Source organism: Bos javanicus, chromosome 24 (assembly GCF_032452875.1).
Source record: "Bos javanicus breed banteng chromosome 24, ARS-OSU_banteng_1.0, whole genome shotgun sequence".
Lineage (NCBI taxonomy): Eukaryota > Metazoa > Chordata > Mammalia > Artiodactyla > Bovidae > Bos > Bos javanicus.
The window spans coordinates 56,309,779-56,322,802 of NC_083891.1; the positions used below are offsets into that span (position 1 = coordinate 56,309,779).

The 13,024-nt window shown below is 44.0% G+C and overlaps 1 protein-coding gene across 4 annotated transcripts in view; it reads left to right on the plus strand.

Moving 5' to 3' along the window:
• The window catches only part of WDR7 (WD repeat domain 7), a 353,722-nt gene extending 341,315 nt beyond the window's left edge, over nt 1-12,407 (plus strand). For 3 of the 4 annotated variants that reach the window (XM_061400296.1, XM_061400294.1, XM_061400297.1), the window contains 2 exons: nt 514-618; nt 9,521-12,407. In XM_061400296.1, the coding sequence (XP_061256280.1) occupies nt 514-618; nt 9,521-9,724 (309 nt within the window). In that variant the 3' untranslated portion in view covers nt 9,725-12,407. Of the gene's footprint in view, nt 1-513; nt 619-2,602; nt 3,414-9,520 lie in introns of those variants that run through there. The other variant, XM_061400298.1, reaches the window with a different exon arrangement.
• The last annotated feature ends 617 nt before the right edge of the window (nt 12,408-13,024 follow it).

A 13,024-nucleotide genomic window follows, 5' to 3' on the forward strand; every position in this document is an offset into this window, starting at 1 on the left:
ATAGATGAAGTTCCTGGATAGATTTGGTGATCAGTTTTTTTAACTTTTTTTTTAACTTTCCTAATTGTAAAATTCTTCCCTCAAATAGGCATAAATGGATGAACACATTGGTTTGCCCATTAATATCTGCTCTTCCTTTGAACTCATGCTATATCCTCCCAAGTAGGAAGCAGGTGGACTCCCCAGAACAAGGTCAGAGCCCCTGGATGAATCTGTGAGAGAACTTCAGCTGCTTTTCCTCTTTTTCTAAGCTAAGTTTGACTCAGTGGACATGAGTTTGAGCAAACTCAGGGAGATCGTGAAGGACAGGGAAGCATAGCGTGCTGCACTTCACGGGGTCGCAAAGAGCCGGACATGACTTAGCGACCAGACAACAACAACAAGTTTATAAATAAAGAACATACCAGTTTCTAGTATCCGTGACATAACTGTTCAACTTTGAATGTATTTGCATGTTTAGGTGCAATAGTTCTGTGCAGTGCATACAGTGAACGACTCGTAATTTTATTTCAGACAATCCATGGACACAAGGGGCCAATCACTGCAGTGGCCTTTGCCCCGGATGGACGGTACCTTGCCACCTACTCGAACACGGACAGCCACATTTCTTTCTGGCAGGTACGCGTGGGTGCTACAGGGCCTTGGCGTCTGTCGCATGATCCGCTTTTGCTGGGGGAGGCTCCCTGCTGACCTGCCCACCAAGGCCTCCTCGTGACGGCTCTCCCTTCAACAAATATCTAGTGTTTATTGCTTGCTGATGATGGGCCAGCTGCCGGCACTCGGGGTCTACTGAGCACACAGTTGGCAGCCCAGAAAGAGGTGGGGTCTGCTCTCACACGGCTTTCAGTCTGAGGGAGACACAAGTGAATAAGCACCTACAGTCCTGGGGGAACCGGGGAGTGAGGTTGCGGGCTGGCTTCACAGAGGCAGAACCGCCTGAGCTGAGGCATGGTGGTGCTGAGGAAGGGCCAGCTATTCAGGCAGGGAGGGGTGGGTGTTCAGCGAGAAGGAGGTGCCTTTAAAGGTAAGTGAAGGGCCTGGAAGGGTTCGGGGCGGAGCAGTGGAGACCTCTGCTCAGGCTGTTAATTTACACAAGGCATTCAGAGAACAGGGCATAGAGTTTAAGGGAGAGGCAGCCTTATATTAACTTCATGCTCCGTTTGTATTATCCCATTTACATTTGTGTTCTGAATTTCGCACATGATGCTCTTCATTCCCAAGCTATTAAAACATTTTCAAAAATCTGAGTACCACTGACTGGCAGTACACAAGGATACCTCTGTTTATTGATGATTAAAATGAATATTAATTAATTCAAGCAACTGAGCTTTATAATAGAACTTGTTTCATCCTCAGTGATTAATCTCCATCCCATCTTCTTTTAAGTACCTTACTCCTGATAATTACAAAAAATTTAAACATTACCAACCCCGCCCCCAAGTTAACTTAAAATTTTGTTGCCTATCCTAGGATGCAGGTATGTTTTATGAGATGCAGTGCATCACTTTAAAAGCTTTAAAAAAAATTAAACAAATAAAAGTTTAAACAAGACTTCACAACTTGAGGATGGTTTTTAAAAAATCAATAGCTAATAAAATGTAAAACAGACACAATAAATTGCTTAATTAACAGCATGCCATTAAAGCATGACAACTACCACATCTGTCCTGAGCTTTTCCTACTCTTCATCTAATTTAGTTTTCCAGTTTATTTTCTCATTATCCTTTCCTCCAGAATATATCTCCAGCATATTAATTGGCTCCTATTAAACTCTTTTCCTTAGAGACGTCACCCAGTCTTTGTTTCTCGCATTGGGTAACCGCAGGACTCATATTTATTTTAGCGAAATTCCACAGCGAGTCCATAAACTGAACTCTTGCAACAGTGGTTCTTCAGACAGTGTCCTGCCAATTGTTCCTTTCTGCTAACACTGGTTTCTGTGACACCAACTGTACTTGGACGCCCTTGATAGATATTTCCCCTTGTTTCCCGTTCTCTTGAATTCCCGAGGCGCATTCTTGTGAAACTCCCTCCATCGGGCGCATAGCTGGTGTGGAAGCACCGGGTGCCCAGCTAAGCCTTGGGGGCCTGGAACCAAGCCGCCGCAGGTCGCTGCTTCCTCAGGGCTTTGTGTTTGCTCTGTGCTTTCTTCCTAGGAATAAACAAAAACAGATCTCCATTTTGTTGTTCAATTTTTCTTCCTGCTAAGAAAATATAATTCCTTATATACATGCATGCATGCTGTTGCTTCAGTCGTGTCCAACTCTTTAGAACCCCATGGACTATGGCCCTTTAGGCTCCTCCGTCCATGGAATTTTCCAGGCAAGAATACTAGAATGGGTTGCCATGCGCTTCTCCAAGGAATCTTCCTGACTCAGGGATCGAACCCGCCTCTCTTTCATTGGCAGACAGGTTCTTTATGGCTAGCGCCACCTGGAAGCCCAATTCCTCATATAATAGCTCCTAAATTTACCAGATGTGAAACTTTCCCCAGTATTTTCCTGAATGTCTAAGGTGTAAACCTTTTCCCCCTTATCTAGATCTTGAGGGTTCTGTCTGGATATATTCACGCCTTTCTTGAATATTTTTCTGTTTTTATCAGAGTTGCTGCCTAGCTCACTGATGGAATTACAGTCAGCATATACCTCAAGCTGGAGATCACGATCATTCTGTAGATGCTATCTTTTTGAAATAACCTCTTTGCTCCATCCAGTTCAGCTTGTGCTGCTGCCCCTGGACTTCACCAGGTGCACTTCACCCTGGGCGTCTATGTGGCTCTGCCCTCAGGGGGCCCGGCCCCTTGCCTTGTCCAGACGTCCTCTCCAGGGGCCACCCTGTGTTACTTGCAGGGGTGGGTGTTGAACAGACAGAGCGCCCAGGCAACTCAGACAACACCACATCTTTCTTGCCTCCAATCCCAATGTCAGAATTTAAAACGCAGACCATTTCTTCCCTACTTAAATTATACCCAGCTTGGTCTTAAAACTTAGGAGAAGACACAGAAGCGTCATTTCACCTTTCTCAAGAAAATACAATAAAACCTCTTCCAGGAGCATAGCAGGGTTTTTATTTGAATTAAAGAGTCAAAAAAGCAGTGTTGAATATACCACTGCTCTACCCAAATGGGCTTGGCTGATTTAGCTAGATGCGTATTGTTTAGGTCTAGTGATGGATGATAATACTTTTGTATTATTCCAGTAAATGTACTGCAATATATTTTGAAAACTTAATGAAGCCTTATTAATACAGAGCCTTACAAAAGCCATCAGCTATTAAAATCTTTGCTGAGAAATGAGTGTTAATGAGAAGTACTAGTTGGGTAATTGCTCAAGTGAGACTTAGTAAGAGGTCTGCATGCGGCATTACTTACGCTGAGAGTAGCATTAAAGCACTTCCTGTTTTGATGAATTACATCTGTTTGTGTGTCTATGTGTTCAGAAAACAATCTTCTCAGAACTGGTTTTGTGAAGCATTATTTTTAAAGGGAAAGGAAACGCCACAGTTGCTGTTTAGTTACTTTACATACTCAGCTGCTGAATGATGTAATTTGGCAATCTTTCAAACCCTTCGATTCTCCAACAACATATTCCTACTATTTGAATGTTGCACTTCAGTGTATCCACTGGTATTAGACAGGAGAGCTTTGTAATGAAATACAACCATAAATCTCTCACCTAAATTTTACCACCACACTCAAACAAATAAGTATCCTTTTCTAGAAATGCTAATAATAAATTAGATGTGTAGTGCTTTCATTTGTTCTTCATTTATTCCATCCTACATCCATTCCAAACTACTGTTCAGCCATTTTAAAAGGATGATGTAAATCTGTAGTCATTAACATAAAAAGATTGCCCTCAACATTTTGTTGAATGAAAAAAGCAGGCTGTCCAACTTCCTTTTATTTATTATTATTTTTAAAAAATTTTGGCTGCACGGTATATGGGATCCTAGTTCCCTGACCAGGGATCAAACCCACACCCGCTACGTTGAAAGCATGGAATCTTAACCACAGGACCACCAGGGAAATCCCTCCAACTGCCTTTTAATATGAGCTGGTTTATGTAAAATTCCTGAAACCTACTTCTCCTTCTGTGGACATAGACTTCCAGATCTAGAAAGAGGTTTACCAAAATGTTAATGATTATCTCTGGAAAGTGATATTTCAGGAGATCTTTGCTTTCTTCTTTATATTTCTCTTTATGATTTGAATTGTTCATGATGAGGATTTATTTTCTTGGAAGTGAAGAAAAAAGCTGAGGTGACCAAATATAATTCCATGGAGTTTTCATTCATTCAAGACGGAGATTGCCTTTAATTTAGCATAATTTGTAGCCAGTCTCTGGTCAAGAAAATGTTAGTATTGAATAACAGAATGACTGGTTGTTTTGGTGATGGTTCTTTTATGGACCTTATTGGGAAAATTCATACCCACCCTCAATACTCCGGGTTCCTCTCTTATTTGAAGAGATCGTAGGGAAAGGATGGGCTGAAGAACAACAAATCATAGTTAACATGAGAATATTTATCTTTCCAGCTGTTTCCTACCATCATCGTTTTGTACTCTGCAGAGTTTCATGTAGCCCTGTTCTGAGGCAGGGAGGCTGTTCAGTTCAGTTCAGTTCGGTAGCTCAGTCATGTCCAACTCTTTGCGACCCCATGAATCACAGCACACCAGGCCTCCCTGTCCATCACCAACTCCCAGAGTTCACTCAAATTCATGTCCATCAACTCGGTGATGCCATCCAGCCATCTCATCCTTTGTCGTCCCCTTCTCCTCCTGCCCCCAATCCCTCCCAGCATCAGAGTCTTTCCCAATGAGTCAGCTCTTCGCATGAGGTGGCCAAACTATTGGAGTTTCAGCTTCTGCATCAGTCCTTCCAATGAACACCCAGGACTGATCTCCTTTAGGATGGACTGGTTGGATCTCCTTGCAGTCCATGGGACTCTCAAGAGTCCTCTCCAACACCACAGTTCAAAAGCATCAATTCTTCAGCGCTCAGCTTTCTTCACAGTCCAACTCACATCCATACATGACCACAAGAAAAACCATAGCCTTGACTAGATGGACCTTTGTTGGCAAAGTAATGTCTCTGCTTTTGAATATGCTATCTAGGTTGGTCATAACTTTCCTTCCAAGGAGTAAGCGTCTTTTAATTTCATGGCTGCAGTCACCATCTGCAGTGATTTTGGAGCCCAAAAAATAAAGTCTGGCATTGTTTCCACTATTTCCCCATCTATTTCCCATGAAGTGTTGGGACCAGATGCCGTGATCTTCATTTTCTGAATGTTGAGCTTTAAGCCAACTTTTTCACTCTCCACTTTCACTTTCATCAAGAGGCTTTTTAGTTCCTCTTCACTTTCTGCCATAAGGGTGGTATCATCTGCATATCTGAGGTTATTGATATTTTTCCTGGCAATCTTGATTCCAGCTTGTGCTTCTTCCAATCCAGCGTTTCTCATGATGTACTCTGCATAGAAGGTAAATAAGCAGGGTGACAATATACAGCCTCAACGTACTCCTTTTCCTATTTGGAACCAGTCTGTTGTTCCATGTCTAGTTCTAACTGTTGCTTCCTGACCTGCATACAGGTTTCTCAAGAGGCAGGTCAGGTGGTCTGGTATTCCCATCTCTTTCAGAATTTTCCACAGTTGATTGTGATCCACACAGTCAAAGGCTTTGGCATAGTCAATAAAGTAGAAATAGATGTTTTTCTAGAACTCTCTTGCCTTTTCCATGACCCAGCGGATGTTGGCAATATGATCTCTGGTTCCTCTGCCTTTTCTAAAACCAGCTTGAACATCTGGAAGTTCACGGTTCACGTGTTGCTGAAGCCTGGCTTGGAGAATTTTGAGCATTACTAGCGTGTGAGATGAGTGCAATTGTGCGGTAGTTTGAGCATTCTTTGGCATTGCCTTTCTTTGGGACTGGAATGAAAACTGAACTGACCTTTTCCAGTCCTGTGGCCACTGATAAGTTTTCCAAATTTGCTGGATATTGAGTGCAGCACTTTCACAGCATCATCTTTCAGGATTTGAAATAGCTCAACTGCAATTCCATCACCTCCACTAGCTTTGTTCGTAGTGATGCTTTCTAAGGCCCACTTGACTTCACATTCCAGGATGTCTGGCTGTAGGTGAGTGATCACACCATCGTGGTTATCAGGGTCGTGAAGATCTTTTTTGTACAGTTCTGTGTATTCTTGCCACCTCTTCTTAATATCTTCTGCTTCTGTTAGGTCCATACCATTTCTGTCCTTTATCAAGCCCATCTTTGTGTGAAATGTTTCCTTGGTATCTCTGATTTTCTTGAAGAGATCTCTAGTCTTTCCCATTCTGTTGTTTTCCTCTATTTCTTTGCATTGATCACTGAAGAAGGCTTTGTTATCTCCCCTTGCTATTCTTTGGAACTCTGCATTCAGATGCTTATATCTTTCCTTTTCTCCTTTGCTTTTCGCTTCTCTTCTTTTCTCAGCTATTTGTAAGGCCTCCCCAGACAGCCATTTAGCTTTTTTGCATTTCTTTTCCATGGGGATCATCTTGATCTCTGTCTCCTGTACAATGTCACGAACCTCCGTCCATAGTTCATCAGGCCTCTATCTATCAGATCTAGTCCCTTAAATCTATTTCTCACTTCCACTGTATAATCATAAGGGATTTGATTTAGGTCATACCTGAATGGTCTAATGGTTTTCCCTACTTTCTTCAATTTAAGTCTGAATTTGGCAATAAGGAGTTCATGATCTGAGCCACAGTCAGCTCCCAGTCTTGTTTTTGCTGACTGTATAGAGCTTCTCCACCTTTGGCTGCAAAGAATATAATCAATCTGATTTCGGTGTTGACCATCTGGTGATGTCCATGTGTAGAGTCTTCTCTTGTGTTGTTGGAAGAGGGTGTTTGCTATGACCAGTGCATTCTCTTGGCAAAACTCTATTAGCCTTTGCCGTGCCTCATTCCGTATATCAAGGCCAAATTTTCCTGTTACTCCAAGTGTTTCCTGACTTCCTACTTTTGCATTCCAGTCCCCTATAATGAAAAGGACATCTTTTTTGGGTGGTAGTTCTAAAAGGTCTTGTAGATCTTCATAGAACCGTTCAACTTCAGCTTCTTCAGTGTTACTGGTTGGGGCATAGGCTTGGATTACTGTGATATTGAATGGTTTGCCTTGGAAATGAACAGAGATCATCCTGTCGTTTTTGAGATTGCATCCAAGTACTGCATTTCGGACTCTTTTGTTGACCTTTAGGAAGGCTGTTAGACCCTACCAAAGGCATCCATCAATCATTTGAAGGACGGCTCAACTTTTTAAAAGGAGAACCCAGATATAATCATGGTTTTTTTGGGGAAAATCTTTCCATCCTTCGCATTCCAATAAGATATTCTCTTCCTGTCCCCTTTTGCCTTCAAACTATTTCTTGTCCGTGGCTAAAGCTAAAGGAAGGAATTAAAAAATAAGGCTGTGTCTGAGCCTATTGGATGCCCCTAGCATTCTGAGCCACCAGCAGAAATCAAGCCTCCTACACATTTTCATAGAAAATCCATAAAGAATGAAAAATACTTTGTAGTTATTTATCAACTGAGAAATTATATTTTTTTAAAAAAAAGCACAGTATGCCTGTTGATGCCAGTTCATTTTAACCAGCGGCTTTCAGGATAATTTGGATCTGTTCTACAGTAAGAGAAGTAAATGATGATGTTCTGTTACTCTTTGTACCTGTGAGAACTAGCAAATCAAGCTTCATCATTATTTATATTTAAACTATTAGGGTATCTCCAGAAAGCAATAAAGCCCTGGTTTTTATCTTTTATGGAGTCTCTAGGAAAGGGAAAGAAGAACACAAGGAAAGAGCCCCTTAGAAGATGGCCAGAAGGTACTGCCTGGCTTGAAATGTTAACTGTCCCTTAACAGAAAGAGTTAATGATAATCATACATTTGGTTTTAAAATGTGACCTCGTACACTAGTGATTTTTTTTCACCTCTGTGTTGTGTTCGGCACTATTATTAATGCAGGAAAATCAGTAACATTAGTCATCTTAAAAGGGTTATTACTCAAGATGATTTAAATTGTGAAAATGTCAGCGGAGCCTGCACGCGTCCTGCCAGAGATGGTGTGATTTACACCCCCTGACACCGTCCTGCTGCTGAGAAGGGCCGGGGCAAGGAACGGCTTCCGTTTGGCAGTGACCCAAACACAGGGCGGTAGCACACCTTCCGCGTCCCAGGAGCTGCCCAGGTCCCCGTGCCAGCCCTCCGTACACACTGGAGCATCGTCTGCATGCTCCCCACAAATCCCAGTACCATGCAGGCGGAGGTGCTGCTGGAGAGAAGAACTGGGCACACAAATCAGTGCAAAGAAAAGTATTGTTTCCAAGACCGCTTTCCTGACCTGAGCATCAGCGTGCTTGCCATGTGACTCGTGTATCAGTAGCACAAAAGCTGAATACTGAAAAAATGTTAAGTAATACTTAGAAGCTAAAGGTTTCATCAGACTCACTCAGATGACAGTTCACTTAGATAACTGCCAATCGGCATTCAGCACTTTGACCTGAATGCACAGTTGTTCATGAGCCTTAATTTCCACATTATTTTCCATTCATGTGAATGGATGAAGAGAACCTCAAATTCCAGTCAGAGCCAGAAAAGCCCCCCCAAAAAAGGGCAGAAATCACCAACTGAGGGAACACACCCTGCAAATGAGGTGTTAGAGCGTGCTCTTTTTTAGCAGCAGAGCAGTGGGCACAGGCAGTGTTGAGAGGTGGTTGATTCTTGCTTTTTCCTTCAAATAAACTAGAGCTTTCCAGAAACTGAATGTGTTTAAAGCAGGTGAGGAGGGAAGGTGTGATGGGAGCGGAGCTGGGAAAGGGGTGAGTTTTGAGTTTTGATCTGCCTCACCTATTACTCTGTCTGCTGCTTAACCTCACTTCATTTTCTCCAACTGAGTCCCCAGACTTGTCTTTGGGGCTCATTCTTCAGGGGGTGCAGGGAGCACTGTTACTAAAGAACCAGAAAAGCCTGCCATTTGAAATACCCACAGTTTCCAAGTACTGTCTGATTGAACCATTTTATTAAAATGTATCGCTTAGCTCCCTTCATAACAATGATTGGGGTTTGGGGGGAGTCTTCCCCGGAGGTCACTTCCAGTGCGAGCAGTATGGGTTCCATCCCTGGAGGGGGAACTAAGATCATACATGCTGCGCAGCCAAAAAACAAATGGGGACAACCCTGCCACAGCAGTTAGTGCCATTGAAAAAAAAAAAAAAGTGGAGGGCTTTCCTGCTGTCCAGTTGTACCCAGCAGGTAAAATTTCTCTGGATTTATGCATTTTCTATAACAGCATCAGAACAATTTCAAATAACACTGGAAGGAGCCCTTCAGAGGTTGAGAAGCACCCCTTAGGTGACCCTGAATCCCGTGAGGAGGAGCAGGTGACCGCAGGGCTGTGTCCCTTGGACCCCGCTCCATGGCGGGGAGGGGGAAGCGGCTCCCTCGGTGACTCGCGTGCCCCGTCCCTGCCCCCAGATGAACACGTCCCTGCTGGGGAGCATCGGCATGCTGAACTCGGCGCCCCAGCTGCGCTGCGTCAAGACCTACCGGGTGCCCCCCGTGCAGCCCGCCTCGCCCGGCTCGCACAACGCCCTGCGGCTGGCCCGGCTCATCTGGACCTCCAACCGCAACGTCATCCTCATGGCGCACGACGGCAAGGAGCACCGCTTCATGGTCTAGGGCTGCGGCCCGCGAGCTCCGTCTCCCAGGTCTCCAGGTCCAGAGCCCCCCTCCCTCGGCCCCCACCGCCCACCCCGCGCCGGGGTCATCGGGGGCAGCGGGGTCTGTGTTCTCCTGCCCCCGCCCCCGTGGGCTGGGGCTGCCCGCGGCCCCGCAGGACCCACCGCCCTGTCCCCAGGTTGTCCCCCCACCCCCACCCCCGCACCGGGAGGGGCGGCTGGCGGTCCTGTTGCTCGGTGCACCGGGAGCCCGAAAATCAATAACCACTGTGATTGCACTGCCAGCGCAGATCAGCAGTTTCCGAGCGCTGAACCCCACCTCCAAACGAGGTGGGGACATGGTCGTTCCGACATTGGGTTTTATGGTCGTGTGGCAGTCCTAATCATTGATACTATTTTCCTTTGGATTTCCTAAAAGATGCTATCGTTTACCAGAAGGATTCTGTGTTTACATGATCTCTCTCTCTTTTTTTTCCTTTCTGGGAGATTGCTCGGAAATTACTCAATCCAATTTCCTAGGGTTTAGCCACTACCTTCTTTATTAACAACTAACCAATTGAAGATTAATGAGAAAATACACACACACACACACAGATTTTCGTGGAGAATAGTTTCCTGGACACCCAGCCTTCCAAAATGCTCATATCCTGTTCAAGTGATGCTATATTTAGTAGCTGAAAATCAAAATCATCACTACTGAGGATCTAGTTAATATAATCATCCAGTCACGAGAACTAATCTCTGAAATGGACTTTTGTAATAAAGATCCAAGTTTGGAAGCATAGCGTACACCTGAAAAGAAGATTCTTGTGTCTATAGCTACAGATCTTTTTAAGAAAGAGCTTACCCCTTCCTTCTAGAAACTTCACAGACCTGCAGTTCCCATATGTCAGCTATCATGTAATAGTTACAATTCAGCCTTCAAACCACTACTGACCAGTTAAAGGAAAACTAAGACAATATTTCTTTTAAACAAGTGTCCTAGAAAATCATTAACTGTGGCACAGGCATTTGGGAGTATACAGTCACCCTCAGTGTCTGCGGGAAATCAGTTCTAGGACCCCCGAGGATACCAAAGTCCACGCGTACTCAAGTCCCTGGTGTGAAATGGCAGAGTACACGAAGGGCCGGCTGTATATACACCTGTGGGGCTCTCAGTCAGTCTGAACAAGCACTGCAGTGAGGGTGTTCATCCCACTTCTAAGTAAACTTTAACCAGGGCACTTTCTTCTTCTGTCTTTGCTCATAGTAATGGGGGAAAAAAAATCCATAAAATAATATTTTGGATGACTTGCTCCTAACAACCTTGATCTGTATATAGTTGGGAATTTGGCTGGTTGGCTGTTGATTGGTTGGTTAATCAGGCAAAATGGTTTATTAAATACAAAATTAGAAAGTAATTTATTAAATTCAGAAAAAAAAAATATGAAGTTTACAAAGAAACCAAAAGGGGTAAAGGGAGCATCTGATTAAAAGCCTAGGCTGACAGAGTTCGTATACAAAAAAAGTATGGTCACAGTCCAGGAACAAACACAGCTGTCACTTTATTGAAACAGATTTCTAAAGAACATGTTAGGAAATCAAGTCCAGCAGAACACCTCTCTCATAGTAATAAGAAGTATGTCATGTCTACTGATGGCAAACCCACCCTATACCTTGGTTTTAGACTTTAGGTGTTCTTCAAAAGTGAATTCCTGCCACATGCATGTACATTGTATTTATAAAGATCATATATGTAGCTTCCCAGGAAGAAACTAAGAACTATACAACGTAGACTTGGTTTGGTGAGTGAGCTATTGTGCCCGATATAGACAGAAAAACCTGAGGAGAACACGGAGGGGCTCTCATTTTTCCAGTGGTTTCCCGAGTCTTCAGTGCAAATACCCAGCACATGTTTACCTTATGAACTGAAATGAAGATTAATTTATTCTAGACTACAAAGCTGCTTTGGAATGATGAAGTACAGGTATACTTTAGAGATTTTTTTTTTTTTTTTTGAAAAAACAAAATGTTCACTGCGTCAGAAGGAAGGTGTGAGATTTGTGGGCAGGCCACCCCCAAAGAACAGACCGCATGCCCCACGGAAGTTTAGAAGAAAGCTGTGAGGACCTGGGCAGTGGGGCTCGGCCAGCCACATACCCCGGCTGCAGAGACAGCCGTGATTGTTGGCGAGCAGAACATGACTGTCGTAGGATGCCGAGGTGGACGGTATCTGCTGGTTAGACAGTCACCTCTAACTGCTACACTAACATTTGCATTCTCGTTCCCACAAATCTCTCCTTGACTCTTTGAACAACCACAGCTGCAAACTTCATCACAGCTCAGACGTCTCAGCACTGAGGTCAACTTGACATTGTCCTCCCAGCGTACGCTTTCGGTGTCTTATTGACATTGTCCTCCCAGCGTACGCTTTCGGTGTCTTATTGATATTGTTGGCGCTCTACTTGAGCCTGTCCTTGTAAACGTGGAGATGTATGCGTGGCTTCACTGGTGATGTCCAAGCTCAGGGTGCCGCGTCGCGACACCTGTATGAAAACGTGATGATTGAATTCACTGCGTCCAGCACGTGAAGGAAAATGTCTGCCTCTCGAGATGCCTCTTGATGACGCCACTTAACAGATTCTAAATGTGCTGACTGTCCCTGTGTACATATGTGTGTTAAAATAAAACCGAACTGTACCGAAGGTGGTTTTTCTCATTGAAACCATTGTGCATTCTTTTTAAGCATTCTCCATTGAGATCTCCCCCCACCCCCACCTTTGGTATTAAATTAAGCCTTCTATTTCTGTTTGATTATTCATTTCCCTGGAAAGCCAGCTTCCAGAAAGGTGAACCTGTCCACAGAGGAGGCCAGAGCACGGAGAAGTCCTCCAGGACTGCGGAAGTGCCAACCAAACTCTCCTACCAAGACTCCACGGCGCCCTCTGTGGCTTGGGCAGGGGCATTGCATGCATGTTGCTTTATCTCCACCCTAAATTGCTCCTAAATAGACTGTTAATTGTACCAAATTATATCTCGTCAGATTTGATGACATGGGTTGGCTGCCCTGGGGTGGGGGGCTGGGCTGAGATCATTAAATCCATTTCAGTTAATATTCCGTTTGGCTTGAATTTGAATCCCTGAGGTAAAGGGTATAATTGGTTTTCAGGAAAAAGCAAGAGAAACAAAATAGGTCGTCCTTGCTCACAGGGGGTTAGACATGTCAGTAGTGACTGTGGCTCTTTTCTGATTTGCAGATAAGAATTTGAGCCAATCATCATGTAACAATACAGTTTTCTTTAAGAAACAGGCGGGCATTAGA